General features: G+C 39.5%; 1 protein-coding gene and 1 long non-coding RNA gene across 2 annotated transcripts in view; both read left to right on the top strand.

The window, feature by feature from the left end:
• The window catches only part of LOC149851275 (transducin family protein / WD-40 repeat family protein), a 150588-nt gene extending 132595 nt beyond the window's left edge, over positions 1-17993 (top strand). Inside the window, exons 6-9 of the mRNA XM_089999640.1 lie at positions 11788-11960; positions 12385-12546; positions 17292-17352; positions 17549-17993. Coding sequence (XP_089855766.1) covers positions 11788-11960; positions 12385-12546; positions 17292-17352; positions 17549-17737 — 585 coding nt within the window. The 3' untranslated portion in view covers positions 17738-17993. The remainder of the gene's footprint in view (positions 1-11787; positions 11961-12384; positions 12547-17291; positions 17353-17548) is intronic.
• LOC149851276 (uncharacterized) lies at positions 2676-3540 on the top strand. Its single transcript, XR_016433335.1, has 2 exons — positions 2676-2984; positions 3061-3540. It is a non-coding gene; the product is annotated as an uncharacterized LOC149851276 (long non-coding RNA).
• Positions 17994-18875: the final 882 nt, after the last annotated feature.

Genomic DNA, 18875 nt, shown 5'->3' with positions numbered 1-18875 from the left:
GTCCTGAAAGAAAACTGGATTTATATGTTCTTGATCTGATTTAGAAGTTCAATCAAACTATTCTCTCTCTCTATATTCTCAGTTATTTATGTTGCTTGTTTCTTATTAGAACTTGAAGTGCCTGTTTGAGTATTTAGTTCAGTGATAGTCAGATTGCACGTAATTCCCCCCCCCTTTTTTAGCTTAGTCTTTTGTTTACATCCCCATGCTTTGTGTTCTTCACTCTCCATTATTTACTATTAATAATAGCTTTTTTTAAGTGTTTTAGGTTGATTCTGATACTTTTATGATGCATATATATTTGCATGTTCTTTGCTTCATTAATGACCATCTCAAGCTATGATCACGATAATTCTGATGACGATGACGATTCTTTGTACAATTTGGAGCATGAATCATCTAGTGGTGTTGGGAAGGGCAAGAAGAGGTCTTCTGCTTGTCCATATCAGTTTGAGGACCGAAACGAAAATTGTTTTGATGAGGAAGATGAAGAAGAATATGACTTGGATGACTACTATTCTGAAGATGACCAAGATGATGAACCACCTAGCATGCATAAAACAACAGTGTTATGGCGCCATGTATTGAAACAAAAGAAGAGTGGGCAAGGAAAGCAAGGTGGAACCCAAGTTTTTATGTGCAGGCACTGCAAAAATATTTATCATGGGTCATATACTCGAATTTTTGCACATCTCATGGGATCTCCAAAGGGACAAAGTGTTGGGATTGCCTTTTGCCCTGAAGTTGCAAAAAATGCAGAATTGGCAAAAAAAATTAAGAGGCAAGTTCATCGAGTGGAGGTTTCATCAAGTGCATTTGAGTTGAGGAGATCAAGAATTGATACTCCGAAGAAGCCTATTAGTATGACTACATCATCTAGTGGAAGCCGAAAAACAGTTGATATTCGTGATACCTTTAAAAAGGTAGAAAGAGATGATGTAGATCACAAAATTATCAGATTTTGTGTGCAAATGGCATACCTTTCAATGTGCTTCGATCGCCATATTGGGAAGAGATGATATCTGCAGTTAGTAAAGTGCCCGGATATAAACCCCCATCATATGAAAAAGCGCGAACAACGTTGCTTGACAGTGAGAAAGAGTGTGTTCACAGGGAGTTAAATGAATTTCGAGAAAAGTTTGAGGAGTTTGGAGTTTCCATTGTCTCAGACGGTTGGACAAATATCAAGAACAAACACTTGATAAATATACTTGCCTCAAACTGTTTTGGCTCGATGTTCTTACATGCAAGCGATTTTTCTAATGTGCAACAGTCAGCTGCAAACATTGCCGAGTTTTTGAAGACGGGATTTAAACTTGTGGGGCCTTCTAATGTAGTGCAAGTGATTACAGACAATGCAGCAAATTGCAAGTTAGCAGGTGAAGAATTAAAACAAACGTACAAGTATATTTTTTGGTCACCTTGTGTTGTGCACACACTTAATTTGATCTTCAAGGATTTGGCACATGAGTTTCATTGGTTGGGAGAAACATATTTGCAGAGTAAAGAAATTGTGAAGTATATCACAAATCATTCAAAAGCACTAGCAATCTTTAGAAGCAATGAAAAATTAGAATTAATAAAGATTGCAAAAACAAGGTTTGCTTCACATTATACTACTTTGAAACGCTTGCTTGATGTGAGGGAGAGCTTAAGGCTCACAGTAATTTCAGATAGATGGAGTGATTGGAAGCAATCATGCACAGATGAAATTATGAAAAAAAGGGCTGTTACAACAGAAACAACTGTTCTTGATGAAGAATATTGAGATTCTGTACGTTTAGCATTATTGATTACAAAACCCATTTATAAGATGATTAAATTTTGTGATCAGGAAGGCCCTATAATTGGTGAAGTGTATGAAGGCATGGACAACATGTTGGGGGAAATCAAAGACAATCTAAAAGGACAACCAGATTTATATGAAAAGATTCATAAGATTGTCTCAAATAGATGGGACAGAATGAATGTGCCTCTCCATAGTCTAGCCCACATGCTTACTCCAAAATATTACGAGTCGGAGTATCTCAAAATCCCAGCAGCAGGAGGGGTCAAACGAGTTTCTCCTGGTAAAAAATTAATTCTATCTATTTAATAAAGTTTAAAGTTAAATGATTTAATTATTTTATTATTTCATTTGCATTTCTCTTGTTATAGTTACTAAACATTTTTTTTTGCAGAAAAGGATAATGATATTTTAGACGGTGCAATGCTTGCGCTTGAAGTCATATCTTCTGAAAATGAAGAGTTATCTACACTTTATAGGTCACAACTTGTGGCTTTTGCATCAAGAAGTGGAAGATTTAGCCGAAATGCAGCACAAATAGATGCACTGAATCCTACAATGTCAGTGCTTAATTGGTGGCGCTTTTATGGTGATACACCGGAGTTGAGAGCATTAGCCATTAAGGTTTTATCTCAACCTATTAGCACATCTTCTGCAGAAAGAGTGTGGAGCACCTATAGTTACATTCACAATGTTAAAAGAAATAGGCTCAATGAAGATCGTGCTGATACCTTAGTGTATATTCATTCCAATCTTCGATTGATTGACAGGTATAATTAAACTGTGTTGTACTTTTGTTTTGGTATTTTTTTTCTCTTTTTTTATCATTGATTGTTTATTAACATTCATATTTTATATTCTTGTTATAAAAGGTGCAACAATCGCTATAAAGAAGGGCCTAGTCAAAAATGGGATATCAATCCAGAACTTCCTATTGTAGAAGAAAATACGTTGAGATTAGAGGATATGCGATGGAGAGATTTGGATGATAGTGCACAACAATCAAGCACTATTTCCAAATCCAAACATAAAGATGCACAACCAAGAGCTCCATTACCTCCAATAATTATACGTACAAATGAAGTTCAAGAGGATACAAATCAATCCATCAGAGCTAGTAGAACTGCAGATATACAAGAGCGACCATCAGTTCCTCATGGTCGGATTGATCGTTTCTTTAGCCGGAGACCTAGGCAAGGTATGTTGATATTGTGTTTTTTATATTTTAAATTATGGTTTTTGAACATTTTAACTTTTTAACGTATTCATTATAGGAAATGAAGGAAGGAGCAGAAGACATGGTCGTGGAGGACAAGATGCACGTGATGATGCAGAAAGTTCGCGATCTATTGCTGACTTGAAGGGGAAGAGAAAGATGACAGATTAATGAACTCTTGAATTATTATTTTTTTTTTTATGATGTAGTTGGAGTTGTCCAACTTAAAAACCTTTATGTTACTTTTTTGTCATGGTCTTATAATATTTTTTTGGTATACTTTTATTTTGAATCTTGCATGATGAAGTGAAGTAGTGGATTATGTTAATTTTAAGGTTAGACTTAGAGTTTAGAACATTGTAGCTTATAATTTACAATTTAGAAATTTATAGCTTCTTAGGTCGCTTCCGGTTCGCTTCCTATGTCGCTTCCGAGACGCTTCCCGGTTCGCTCCTAAGTGGTCCCACGCTTCCCGCTTCCTAAATTTTTGAAAGTGCCTCGCTTCCCGCTTCCGCTTCCCGTATCGCTTCCCGCTCCCGCTTCCTTGACTGGCAACTCTGATTGAAACTGAAATCCAAAGGGACAACATACAAACCAAGAGAGGACCCCAAAGGCCAAGCCCAAAATAGGATGCATTATAAAATTCTGCAGAAGAACATGAATCTACCACCTAGGACAAAATTGGTAGTCGGGTCCCTTAACTCCGAGAACTAGGGACCGACCGAGCCATTACCACTCGGAGTATAACCAGAATGTCCTTAGAGTTTTGTACTACTTACTCTCTCAGGGAAGCCCGAAGCCCAGGACTGAATGAGTCATCTGTTATTATTATGATATATATATATATATAATTCTCTTTCTTAGAGGCTTTATTAACTTACCTCGCATAGGTATAATTGATATTGCACCCATGACTTAATAGCCTAGGTACTCACATCAGGTGACCTACCACATTGCCTATTTAGTGCGGTTCTCCAAACAACTCACTCACAGAAGTGGATAAGATATGGTCCAACTCATTAAATTAACCTATTTGGTGTTCTCGGGTACCTTTGAACCAGTCGGGCTCTACAATTTATTTATGTGTGCATGTACTTGAAATTTCTTAATATGGGTGCACCTGCAACACCCTGGGGTCTATTTCAAACCGGAGCCCAAACCTGGGGCAACCCTTGGTGTACATGTGTTTTTGCAACACCAGGACATATCATGATACACATACCCACACATCTTGTTCCGACTCAACATAATTAATATCTAGATTTAAAATACAAGGAAACCACTTACCCATAGGTCTTGTACAAATTGTAGGTATATATATATATATATATATATATATATATAATCATCCTGATCATTTACTTAGGTAAACTGCACATGGGTGTCACTAAAGCAGCACATGTATATAGCCAAACTATACAAGCACATGCTCTAAACCATATACATTTGCGTATCCTCCATTTCGAATGCATGATTATCCAGACTGGATGCATGCAGTCAACATCCAAACTGGATGTATGCAGCTGTCATCCAGTACTGCTGGTGCATGTAATCAGTAATTTATATGCTGGCACAGGCCCAGTCAATTGCAGATACCTGTTCCCAGCATACTATGTTCAGGTACTTATGCAGAATCCTAATCCCATCATACCACATGTCGAAAATGCATGAAATCAAAAGAACATGTGCTGGAAAAGTACAGATGCATACCCCCAGCTTAATTCATGCTTATTGATGCATGAAATCATTACAGTGCATGACGTTACAAGTTCTGGAAATGCAGATGCACGTTCGCAGCAAAATACATGCTTAAAGATAGATGCATGTAATCAGTGAAATGCATGCATGAACTATATATATATATATATATAATATATAACAGTCATCTAGGTACAACCAGGTTCAGAAATTTCAGATGAACATGTTCAGAAAATTCAGAAACATGTATTCATCAGGTTATAGGTTTACTCATGTTAAAAAATCCATAGATGCAGGTATACAATAAATCTAGGCATAACCAGGTTCAAAAGATTTCAGATGCATACGTTCAGAACCATGTAGTCAACAGGTTACATGTTTATTCGGGTTCAGAAATTCAGAGATGCATACTGCATGTTCAAAGCCAGTGACTGTATGGATCATCTGTATATTTAACTACTTATATATATATATATATATATATATATATATTGAGATCTAGTATCTCAAGGAATTATGCGAAAGCATAGATTAATGATTCATCTGTATGCATTTAACTATATACATATATATGAATGTATGATTCTAACTTTGTATTACAGGAAATATATGTATACCCTTGGATCAGCGATGCATCTGAATGCATAAAGTGGTTCCTGTTTCGCAACAGCCATATATATATATATATATAAACCTATGTCACACGGACTCGGCTAAAGGGTTGCCGCACCCGCGTCGACACGCACGGACTCGGGTGCGGCTTTGGACTCGGCCCGGACTCGGTCAACGCCGAGTCGGACTCGGTCAACGAGTCCGGGCCGAGTCCGTCCAAAATTGTCCAGTTCGAGTTTTAAATTTTGTTTTGGATCCGAGTCGGGTCGGGTCCAAACCCGACCCAGATCCAAATTTTTTTTGGCAGCCGAACCCTAAAAGGGGTTTATCGACAGGGAGAGGGGCTTACCCTCTCGATTTTGCCTCTCCCCCTCAGCCCAGCCCCTGCAGCTTTCTCCTGCAACCACGCCGGCGATCCGAACTCCGGCGACAGGCAGCCACCGTCTCCCCCTCCGTCAGGTATGTCGACCCTCCTGCACCCTCTGCTCGTAGCCTCCCTCCTTGCACCCTTTGCACGCAGAAGAGGGGCTCAGCCCCCCTCCCTGCACCCTCTGCTCGTAGGGGAGGGGCTCGGCCCCCCTCCCTGCACCCTCTGCTCGCAGGGGAGGGGCTCGGCCCCCCTCCCTGCACCCTCTGCTCGCAGGGGAGGGGCTCGGCCCCCCTCCCTGCACCCTCGGCTCGCAGGGGAGGGGCTCGGCCCCTCCCTGCACCCTCTGCTCGCAGAGGAGGGGCTCGGCCCCCCTCCTTGCACCCTCTGCTCGCAGAAGAGGGGCTCGGCCCCCCTCCCTGCACCCTCTGCTCGCAGGGGAGGGGCTCGGCCCCCCTCCCTGCACCCTCTGCTCGCAGAGGAGGGGCTGGCCCCCCCTCCCTGCACCCTCTGCTCGCAGGGGAGGGGCTCGGCCCCCCTCTCTGCACCCTCTGCTCGCAGGGGAGGGGCTCGGCCCCCCTCCCTGCACCCTCTGCTCGCAGAGGAGGGGCTCGGCTCCCCTCCCTGCACCCTCTGCTCGCAGAAGAGGGGCTCGGCTCCCCTCCCTGCACCCTCTGCTCGCAGGGGAGGGGCTCGGCCCCCCTCCCTGCACCCTCTGCTCGCAGGGGAGGGGCTCGGCCCCTCCCTGCACCCTCTGCTTGCAGAGGAGGGGCTCGGCCCCCCTCCCTGCACCCTCTGCTCGCAGAAGAGGGGCTCGGCCCCTCCAATATTCCCTGTTTTATTAACTTTATTTTATTTACTTATTTAATTATTTTCTTTTCAGTTTTCACTTTTCAGATATAATGGCGAGTTCTAGCGGTAGTGTCAATACATTTGGTTCAAGTTCTAACCCTAAATTAGATGTTTCTCAACCACTTTGGAGGCTTGTGACAAAAGGGATAAAAGCTAGTAGTGGTGGTGGTGGGAATGTGCAGTTTCATTGTAATCTATGTAAGACTGTTTTCACAGGTTCTTATACGCATGTGAAAGCACATCTTTTGCATATTCGTGGTCAAGGAATTAGGGCATGTTCTGGGGTTGACAAAGACATGTTAAAGCAATTAAAAAAAGAACAAGAGGAAGCTGAAAATAAGAAAATTGCAGAGATGAAAAGCGATTCGATTAATTTGTCTTTTTCTACTGCTAGTGATACACAAGAAGAGCTTTTAAAGAAAAGAAAGATGAAAAGCAATAAAACAATACAAGCATCATTCAAAAACATGGCAAGAGCAGAAATTGATAAAAAGATTGGTCGATTCTTTTACTCAAGCTCAATTCCTTTTAATGTAGCTAGAAGTCCATACTGGAAAGATATGATTACATCTTTGGCTAATTGCAATTTGAGTGGTTATGTGCCTCCTAGTTCAGAAAAACTAAGAACAGTCATTCTTGCAGAGGAAAAAAATAGAATTGAAGACTTGCTAGAGACCCCAAAATTTGCATGGAAACGACATGGAGTGTCGATTGTTTTTGATGGGTGGACTGATATACAAAGGCGACCACTGATAAACTTCATTGCTTACTCACTAAATGGGCCAATCTTTTTTAAGACTGTTGATGCATCTGGAGAGTATAAAGATGCTGAATATTTAAAGAGATTATTTGTTGAAGTGATAAAAGAAGTGGGTGAAGAAAGTGTGGTGCAAATCATTACTGACAATGCTCCAGTTTGCAGTCGTGCAGGAATGAATTTGGCAAGTGAAGATACATATTCACATATTTTTTGGACTCCTTGTGCAGCACACAGTTTAAATTTGGCACTTAAGAGTATATGCAATCCATCAAAAGATGATGCACATGCACATGAAATGTGCTTATGGATTGAGGAAATAGAGCATGATGTTCGAAATATTAGAAATTTTGTTGTAAACCATCATCATGCCCTTTCTATATTTAATAGGCATTCTGATCTCAAGTTACTGAAAGTTGCTGAAACTCGTTTCGCTTCTCTAATTGTTATGATAAAAAGAATTAAGCAACTCAAGAATGCATTGATGATGATGGTGGCTGATCAAGATTGGGATTTTTATCGTACTGAAGATGATGTCAAGGCTCAAGCTATCAAAAAATGCATCTGTGATGATTTTTGGTAGGATAAAATTACATATTTTGTTGAATTTACAGAGCCTATTTGGGAAATGTTGAGAGAAGTTGACAGAGATGTACCCATGCTTCATAGAATTTATGAAATGTGGGACAATATGATTGGAAAAGTTCAAAGTATCATTTTTAAACATGAGAAGAAAGATATTGCACTTGATGATTCAGAATTTTACAATCATGTACATTCAGTTTTAGTGAGAAGATGGGATAAAAGCAATACACCTTTGCATTGCATGGCACACTCTCTCAATCCAAAATACTATGCAAAAAAATAGTTGACAGCAGGTGTTGGTCGTGTTTCTCCAAATGAAGATCCTGAGATATCAAGAAATAGAATGATATATTTGGGAAGAGTTTTTAATGATCCTCACATGTTTAAGGTTGTAAATAGTGAGTTTGGCAAGTTTTCTACTGGAAGATTTGATTCTTTAGCAGCACTTGTGGCAAGGGACGAGGAAGATCCCCTTAATTGGTGGGCAACATATGGATCAGAGACACCAAATCTGCAACGTCTTGCAATGAAATTGTTATCCCAACCTGCTACATCATCTTGTTGTGAAAGAAATTGGAGTACATATGCTCAAATTCACAACATTAAAAGAAACAAACTCACCAGTAAAAGAGCAGAGGATTTGGTATATGTTCACTCAAATCTACGATTAATTTCTCGCCGGATCAAAGAAGAGTATAGGTATTTTTTTTTCTTTGTATTCAAAGTTTGTATTTAAATATTTCATATTTGTATTCAAAGTTTTAACTTTTAAGTTAGATACTAATATAGTGATTTTTTGATGCAGTTGTGGACCATCCAAGAATTGGGATGTAAATCCAGAAGATTTTGACTTGGAGGGAGAACATAATTTACATACTCTCAACATGGACTACCTCGATCCTGTTCTTCCTTCTAATTTAGACGATGAGGCAGATTTATGATAAGTTTTGTTGTTTATCACACTCACAAGCTTCTTTATGTGTTATATCTTGGTAAGTTTGTGTTGTTAAGAATTGCTTTTTTTTTGCTTTAAAATTTACAATCTTTATGTGTTAATTTATTGTTATATATATAATTATAATATTTAAAATATATATATTTATAATATATATTTTTTAATATATATATATAGCGGAGTCCCCGTGTCCAAATTTTTTGGAATTGCGCCGCACCCGTGTCGCACCCGCACCCGCACCCGCACCCATGTGACATAGATATAAACGTATGGTCTTGACTTTCAATCTCAACCATGGTTATTATCCCATGGCTGAGCATAAGTCATAGCATTCATATGCCTGTTATAAGGCTGTATGCAAGTTCAGCCTGGCACCTTGCACACACTATCGCTACGGGTCCTACCTCGATTCAGTTTGGAGGCCACAACAGGTTCGTTGATGTACGCAGATAGGCTGACTTCTACCTGATCTGACTGCAGCAACAACGCCGTTACTGCCTTCAATGGAGTGCATCCCAATCATATGGGAGGAACAATATATATATATATATATATATATATATATATATATATATATATATATATATAGAGAGAGAGAGAGAGAGAGAGAGAGAGAGAGAGAGAGAGAGAGAGAGAGAGAGAGAGAGAGAGAGAGAGAGAGAGAGAGAGAGAGATGGGGTCGAGTGAGAGGGAGGAGAGATAAAAGGGGATTAAGGGGGTTGGGGTCGGTTATGAGGATAAGCAAGAGAGGGGAGAAGGCGGGGGGGGGGGTGCATGAAAGGGAGGTTTCACAAAAGTGGTTTCCTCTTTTTCCTATATTTCAGCCCATTCACCTCCTAATTAGTAGGTTATCTTTTTGCCTTCATGTTTAAAATGGTATCTCTCCAAAATCATGTGGAGATATTCCCCAACTACTTAAAAATCTGTTTTACTTTTCTCTTTTCCAGACATAATTACCTACTTACCATTTTATCCTCTCATTTTTAGTAACTTATCTCTTAACCTCTCATTTTTAGTAAGTAGGAATTATTTCACTTTTTACTATTTACTTAGTATCCTATATATATATATATTAAGTAGGTGGGTGATGCCCCACCCTACTTTGGTTATTCATTCATAACGGTTAATTGGGTCTACCTAATAAGGATCGAGGATCCATTTAGATTTATGGATCCATATTGGATCTATCTAGATCCATACAAAGATCCAAATTTCTCAAGACCCAAACTTAGTGATCCAAACTTGAGATCCAAATGAAATATCAAGGATCCAATATTAGAGATCCGATAACAGAGATCTAATATCTGAGATCCAATATTCGAAATCCAATCTTTAAGATCCAAATTCTAAGATCCAAATGAAATATCGACAATCTAATATCAGAGATCCAATTCTCTATGATCCGATATCAGAGATCCAATATTAAAGTTCCAATATCGATTCGGCCATAACTTGGAGACACCATTTGGGTCAGACTTTATATAACATCCGACCCGGATCCAAATCACATCTAAACGTAAAAATACACATACATAACATTCCAGACCATATTGAAAATCCAGAATTCATATTTATTCATATAACAAAAATTCACAGGTGTTACAAGTTTTGTATGGTTGATTTGTTCTTCATGCTCAGTAAGGTTGGTTGGTCTTCCATTTGTTCCCACTAGGCATTTATTTTTTTCCTTCATGCCCCAAGGACAATGGTTCTCTTACATAGGAACATATAAAAAAAATGAAAAAAAACGAAAGGAATGAAAGCATAAAAATCACATCTACAGACGTAGAAAACATGTATTATCTTTTTCCTATCAGGTTCCAATTGTTTGAAGAAAAAGGGGGAAAATAAAAAAGGGTAAGAATTGGCCTTTATATAGCAGGTTGTAGTCAATACTTTTTTGAAGAAAAAGAAAATTCAGGTTGTATCAGTACTGAACTGGCTGACGAGACCCTTGGACTGATGCTGTTGATACAGAGGTCTGCCTATCAGTGGGGGGTGCCCTGTCCTTAATGGCAGGGTCCTTCCTCATAAGGCCCATGTTTGGCATAAGCGCCCTCTTGCTACCCATATGCAAGGCATCATCTTGGCCTTCCCGGACCAAGATATCTCCCACAGTGTAGCATTCTTGATCAGCCTCCTCAACTGTGTAATGATTGAAAGGCTGTCAACTGAAGCCTTCAGAACTTGACTCTACAGGGTGACACAGATGCCAAGGTGGTTGTTACTCTAAGGTTTCCTCTGTTATCCTTGACATGCTATGGTGCCCTGTGGTGGCAGAGGAGCAGGTCAAGTCCACGTCACTGCAGAGCAACTGTGGCATTTGGATCAGACTTGAGAACAGGAGGATGAAATGTGGAAGAGTCCAATTCCTGTAGGAACCTAAGCAGTTGAAATAAGTGGCGAGGAAGAAAGTGCAAGAGGGAAATGACAAAATCTAACAAAAAGTAGTGAAGATGGATATGACGTGAGGTTGCACTGTGCATGCACCTGCCTATCATTCATCTATATGCACTAAGGGCTCGTGTTCATCTCCTATGATTTCCTTGGCCTTCCAGTTTCTCCTGCTCTTATCTATTATGTTCACTGGCTTTAAATGTATTTTTTTGTCATGATACAGTTATGTTACAAGTCCATCTTGCTCAGTTACATTATTTTTGTGTGCTGGATTTCTTGTCCTTGTTCTCTTTATTAAGAGCAAATAATAGATCCAGAAAAGATTTATTTTACTTGAGGTTTCTTACCATGCTTTGTTTGTCTGAAAAAAGATTGAAGGTTATCTTCTAGAATAGGTAGTTGTAATTTCTTGTCCTTCAAAACCTAGGATACTAGGTCTCTGACATATTTAAGATGGGTTAACTCAATATTCCCTTAATCACAATAATGAGTAGAATACGTAAGATTTGCTGTTTGTATTTAGCCTGCATGTTAAATACTCTGATGTGGTTGGCTTCTTCAGGTCTGGGACAGACGTTGCTTTATTTCAAGAGGTCATGCAGCCGGTATCTTGGTGGGTCATTTAGAAGGCATTACATTTCTGGATAGTCGTGGGGATGGGCGTTATTTCATTTCAAATGGGAAAGATCAATCCATCAAACTATGGGACATACGGAAAATGTCATCCAACACCAGGTGTTCCCATTTCTATTGGCATCCTAATTATTGTCATCGTTTGTCATTTGCTTTTAACATTTCATAGACTTTGCATACCTTAGAATATGTAATGGTATATTTCACACCGATAGTGATTCATTTGCTAAATGATTTCATACTTAAGCGAGGATATTCTACTTCTATACATCTTAGTTGGAAATTCAGTAACTTTGACAGATAAAGTGACCCTGCAGTGCATATTGATCTTGCACTTTGACATGATAAGTTAGAACAGCTCATGCATATAGTTGGAAGTCTATGGCATGCTGGGTTGCATTCTTGGCAGAAGTATCTAGAGAAAATGTGGTCTCCTTGAAAAACGCTAGATAGTTTACCAAACTCTGGTTGTTTAATGTGGGTGTAGTTCACAGGATATTTTGGTTGATTTGATTTGCATATGCAGCGCATATCCCAGGAGGATCCACACTGAGTGGGACTATCGGTGGATGGATTACCCAGCCAACTGCAAAAATTTAAAGCATCCAGATGATCAATCATTGGCTACATACAAAGGGCACAAAGTGTTATGTACACTCATACGTTGTTACTTCTCTCCGGTGTCTAGGTATCTTTTCATTCTCTTCTCTTCAGAAGACTCTAGACAGTTCTCCTAAACCATCCTAAATAACTTAAAATGGTATATGCATTGCTAACATTAACTTGGACATATTCTATATAGTTTACATTTTAGATGATGTAGTTTTCATGTTTAGAAGCATTTTTTTAAAGCGACGAAAAATCCATAGTTCATATCACATAAAACTTGATGCTCAAAAAATCAAACTTTTTGGTTAGATTGCTTTGATCTAAAGTACAGTTTTTAGTAAATAGACAATGATAAATACATGTAGAGGTTTAGATCAAGCAAAAAATACCTGTAACTATGTTTTTTTGAAGTGTTTAGGACCTTTAAGAGATGAAACTGTTTAGGAGCTATCATATTGCTCTCTCTCTCTCTCTCTATATATATATATATATATATATCATTTGGTAGTGGTGACATGAGGTAGAAACACCTTTCTTTTTTTCATTTTATTCATGAAACTAACCTTATAGATGTGATCTACATGTTTTTCTTAGTGGGAATTGGCTCTTAGATCATCCAATTACAACACATTGGTAGGTTTTTACAAGGCTTTAAAAAACAATGGCTTACAATGTATGATACTTTCCCAGATCATACAATCTTGTTTTTTCATCAAAAAACATGATCCAAAAGCCAGTTCCCACTATTTTGAACATGCTGAATCTATCCATGAGGTTGGATTGGATCAAAACAACCTGTCATGGAGATCCAGAGGTGTTTGTACGTAATGGTGCCATTACCAAGCGTTACCATATATATATATATATATATATATATATAGAGAGAGAGAGAGAGAAACAGGCATTTTCAACAGTTTTTTCATAAATCCAACCCTATAGATGTGCTTGACATGGTCCGTTTGCTAGGAATCCAAACCTGGATCATGTTTTTTAAATGGAAAACATGGTTTTTTTAGCCTTGAATATTTTTCGAAACCATGGATATTGATTTTTAAGTCCTTAAAAAACATGCTCACTTGTTGAAACCGCACAATCCAAGAGCCGTATTCCAACAAAACCAAGCATGTAGATTACATCTGTGCAGTCATTAAAAGAAACCAAACCTGTAACTATGACTGTCATATGTACCTACACACACCCTTCTCTCTCTCTCTATCTATCTATCTATCTATCTATATATATATATATATATATGAAATTTGGTAGCTGCCTACCACCAGTAAATAGGTGTTTTGGATTTTTTTTTTCACAAATCTGACCCTGCAAATGTGTTCGGCATGGTCGATTTGCTAGGAAATGATACTTGGATAATGTTTTTTCGATACAAAATATGACTTTTTAAGCATTGAATATTTTTGAAAATTGTATATTGTCAATTTTTAAATCTTATAAAAACCTACCTATGTGTCGGAATCAGACAATCCAAGAGTCGATTCCTATAAAATCAAGCATGTAGATCACATCCTAATGGTCAGATTTTAGAAAAAACCCTTTCAAAGCTTGGTAGGCTGACAGTAGGCAGCTGTCACCTACTCTCTCTCTCTCTCTCTCTCTATATATATATATATATATATATATATACATATATATATATATATACATATATATATATATATAGGTTAATATTTGGTGCTATTGAAGGCACCGATTTATATAGGAACTATTGAGCTGGAAATCATAGGTTCAAGTTTTATCAACTCAATCTGACTACGTAGATGTGTTCAAGAAGGTTTGTTTGCTAAACCTTGGATAGTGTTATTTTGATCCAAAAATATGATTTTTTGAGTCATGAAATTTTAGTGCATTGTGGACCATTAATTTTTGAAGCCCTTGAAAAACCGGCTTTATGTTTCCTAATCATTGTAACGCCTCAAAATTTCGACTTGTGATTTCGAAAACCTTATCGAAAAACCTTTCAAAGATTTAAAGTTTGAACTTTTTTAAAAACGACAGCGGAAGACATTTAGAAAGGAACACAAGTCAATAATCTTGGGTACGTTAGCTGAAAAACCATCATTCACATGTACAACAACTTAAAGGAATTTAAGAAATAAGGCAATAGATTAAAAATCTGCAGTTTATTACAAAATGAGCATTTTATTCCAAAGTTCAATAAATCTAAGAAAAACTCCAAAAAGTCTCTGAGCCAAGCCGCCAGCAGAAAGAAGACAAATCTTGATCCATGTTGCACCACGCCATCGGCTGCCAGTAAAGTCCTACTCCTCACCTGCCCATGAAATGGGTCAGTTTCATAACAAACCAGTAGGTGCACGAAACAGATAAGTAGAATAAAACAAAATAGGGCATTCATGAGATAAGCAGTTATGATATTTAAGCAATTAAAACAATTGTAGTCTATTCTAACAAATGTAATAAGTGCAAAGAGATGTTAGTTGAAGCAGTGTAAGTCTTAGCCATCTACAACTATTCATGAATATATTCTTTAAGTTCTGATATTAACTGACCTGTGGGTACGCACAGACGCGAAACGTAGAAACAGCCGAGACCGATCCGGGGGTTTATTATGTCAGGTGTTTTCATTAACCCGGATGGCTGACTGAGTCCGCTCCTAAGGGGACGGTCAGTGACCAAGAGAGTAAATCCCCAAAGGCATTCGTGGCTCATGGATGCACCCAACTTCTGCAGAAGTGCCTGGGAGTTACCACCTAGGATAATTTATGGTAATCCCATTTCCCCTAACTCCGATGACTGGGGAAAACCGAGTCTTTTGCTCGTGGGGTGGTTGTCAACAACCTAGTCTTTGTACCATCCATCCTCTCCCTTGATGAACCGTGAAGATCGGATGGGTACGACGGGAGTTTCTTAACCGCCGCCCCATCCTACATACTCTGGTCCATTAGACCCACTCGAGCATCTTGCCTGTGAAGGCGAAATGGTCACCATTTATGTGATCTCAGCAATGTGCTAATTGCACTCATCGAGGTTGCTACAACCTCATCAACCCACCATCGTAACCCACATGGGACGTACTTGTCCAAAAGTACGATCATACCTTCCTAGAGGTACAACTACGATAATGTTTTATGATTTCTTTGGTTCCTACATGACATGTTTTGCTTTTCTGAGCAATTGGCCTGTGGAGGCCGATATTATCACATCAAAATCAATAAAGTGTAAATTTCACACTTCAATACACTCCATGTTCTTACATAAAATTCATATCGTACCTGCCTTAAGGTTCGATTGCAATAGCAATTGCAGTGCATTCGGAGTCTATTCACAAAGTCTACCTTAAGTATGCAGTTTCAAAGGAATAAGCATGCAAAATAGACAATTATCAGTTAAGTAATCTTACACGTAAACAGGCATGCCAATTAAACTACTTGATGAGTCTACCCAAAGAATTTACATTATGCAATTTCAAAAGAATCACAAAGAGGGAACTTTGACCAGTCAATATTTCTTCAGATACGCAAGTATGCAAAATAACTATTCTATCTCAGAAGTCTTATTTTATTTTGTTCATACATACTATTCGTGCGACTTTCCCCTACCTCGGGATGTCGTGCAGCTGCGTGCGTCTACGCGTGTAGATGATACGAGGCTCGGGCCGCGGAGCCAGAGCGGGGGTCCGATGCGAGGTCTGCAACAGTGCTATGTTAATTATAATGCGGAGAAGTAGAAAAACAAGCCTGCCTATAGGAGAAAAAGAGAGGCAGCAGGGGTGTGCCCCTGCCGGCCGAAAACCGAAACACGACAAGGGGCGAGCCCTTGCCTGCAGACAGCCGCGGGGAGACAGGGCTGAGCCCTCTGTCAAAAACAAATAGCGTGGCGGCAGGGGAACAACCCCTGCCGACAGCCACCAAGTGGCAGGGGCTGAGCCCCTGCCAACAGCACACAGTGGCAGGGGCTGAGCCCCTGCCGACAGCAATGGATGGCAGGGGGCCAGCCCCTGCCGGAAGCATATGGATGGCAGGGGGCCAGCCCCTGCCGAAAGCACCAGACGGCAGGGGCCAACCCCTGCCGACAGCAAGAAGTGGCAGGGGCTGAGCCCCTGCCGACAGCGGGAGGTGGCAGGGAGGGGGTGAGGAAGAGAAGAGGGAGGAGAAAAAGGAAGAACGGCGTACCTAGGGGTGGTGGCCGGCGTCGGCGGCGGGCGCAGCAGGGAAGGAGACCGGCGCGGGGGAGGAAGCTCGAGAGGGGAGGCGTGCCTCCCCTCGCCCTCCATCAATGCTCATAAAGAGCTCGGGGGGGGGTGATGAAAGGGGAAACCTCGGTGGGTTTCCCCAATCAACCCGAAAACGAAGGGGGAGAAGAGGGGAGGGGGCGGCGCTCGGGATCCTGCGTCGAGTTACTTAAAACCCTAAAGAAAAATGGGTCCGGGTCGGGTCCCGACCCGGCCCGGGTCCAAAACAAATTTTTTTTTTTTTTTTAAATGGGGTTTTTACAATCATGAGTCAAAACTCATTTCCGACTAAACAAACATTGTAGATCACATTCATAATATTTAATTTACAGAAAAATTTATAACCTATGATTTTCAGCTCAATAGTTTCCTATAATTTGGTGCCTTCAATAGCACCAATTATTAACCCCATATATATATATATATATATATATATATATATATATATATATATATATATATATATATATATATATATATATATATATATAGTGTTCCTATTTTCTTCCCCAACTCTGATGTTCGTTGGATGCAATCAGCTTGTCAAGAAACAAGCATGCAACTGAATTTCCATTAACTAATCTCTTTTTTTATAATCTTTTTCTTTACTGTTACAGCACTGGCCAGAAGTATATATATACCGGCTCTCATGACGGGTGCATTTATATTTATGATGTGGTATGAGCTTTCCTGGTTTTTCTTGCTTAGATTCGGGATTTCTTTGGATGTTCTAGCGGGTTTTTTGCTTTTGATTGTATTGTCGATGGTAGCATGGCTTCTGACTGCTTTCCATTATATTTCGAGCATGATATTAACACTGGTTGTAGTGTGTGTTATTGGATGTCATTTGATGGAAGCAGTTTTGCTTTTTCAGATTACGGGGGCTACTGTCCGTAAACTAGTGTATCATTCATCAACTGTGAGGGACTGCAGTTGGCATCCTTTCTATCCTACACTGGTGAGCTCTTCGTGGGACCGTGTAATTGCTTGTTGGGAAGTTTCAGCTGGAAATGAAGGAAAAAACTCTCATTTGAAGAAGACCCGCCAGAAGAAATATATGTAAAACTGGAAAGCTAATTACTTCACTATGTGATGTATATAGTGTTTATTAGTGTGTATCCTTGTATCACTTTCCAAAACTCTCATTTGGAGACGCAGGTAGAAGTCTTCATCATGTGATGCATACATAGTATCTCTTATCCCCCTCCACATTTTTATTTGTAATTGTTTATTATCTTCTATCTTATAAAAGAGGATTATCTTAGATAAATGCTGTTTCAAACGATTGTCTCATACATAAATAAAGTTTGTTATCTGAATATGTGGATGTAAGAGATCGAACAGTTGTTCAATGGCTCACGGGAAAAGGAGCGATGGTTGCGCAGTTTACGTGCTCGATAACTTGGAAGTCATGATCCTAAATGTTAAACCCTTTTGCCACACTTTATGCTGGAAGCTCGCTTCAATTTCGCTAGGAACCCTCTATATGAATTCCAGCCATTCTACAACTGTTCGCTCCAACACTGACATCTGTTTCAGTTTCTTAACCAACCCACATAGACCATAGTTCAGGAAACATAATGGATACAAGAAGCGACGAGTAGGAAGTGATATGAAAACAACATATAAAATAATATGTTTTAATATAAAAAACAAAGAAAGTGAGGGAGAGCAACAAGAAGTGAGAAGAAGACGCTAAGGGCACGTTTGAAAGGAAGAAAAACTATCATGGTAAAAAAAAAAATTGCCTATGAGAAGTTTTGATATGATAAATTTTCTAAAATAAAAAATTTACTTGTTTGGGTGGCATGAGAGGAAACTAAAATGAAAAATCTTAAAAAAAATGAGAGAGAAAAGAGGGTGGAGGTAGAGCTTCTCTGACATAGTTTTTCGAGAGGTGGGTTATGTGGTAAGATGGATGTTGGTGGTGAAAAATCATCAGGGAAGTGGAGCTTCTCCAAGCAGTTTTTTGGAAGGTGGGTGGTGATGGATAGTAGGGAGAGCGGTTTGTTGGGAGGTAGGTGATGGTGGGGGTGATGGTGGAGCTTATCTAACACCATTTTCCTAGAGGGGTGTTGTGGTAGTTGTGAGACAGATGTTAGTGATAGATAATGAAAAATAATCATAGAGATGTTTTTTTGGGAAGTGGGTGGTGGTAATGGTGAGATGGTAGGGGTGGTGAGATGGGTGGTGGAGAGTGA

This window comes from Nuphar pumila, chromosome 1 (genome assembly GCF_984573655.1).
Source record: "Nuphar pumila chromosome 1, dmNupPumi1.hap1.1, whole genome shotgun sequence".
NCBI lineage: Eukaryota > Viridiplantae > Streptophyta > Magnoliopsida > Nymphaeales > Nymphaeaceae > Nuphar > Nuphar pumila.
Note: the sequence above shows the minus strand (reverse complement) of the source record. Positions and strands in the feature narration are given on the sequence as shown.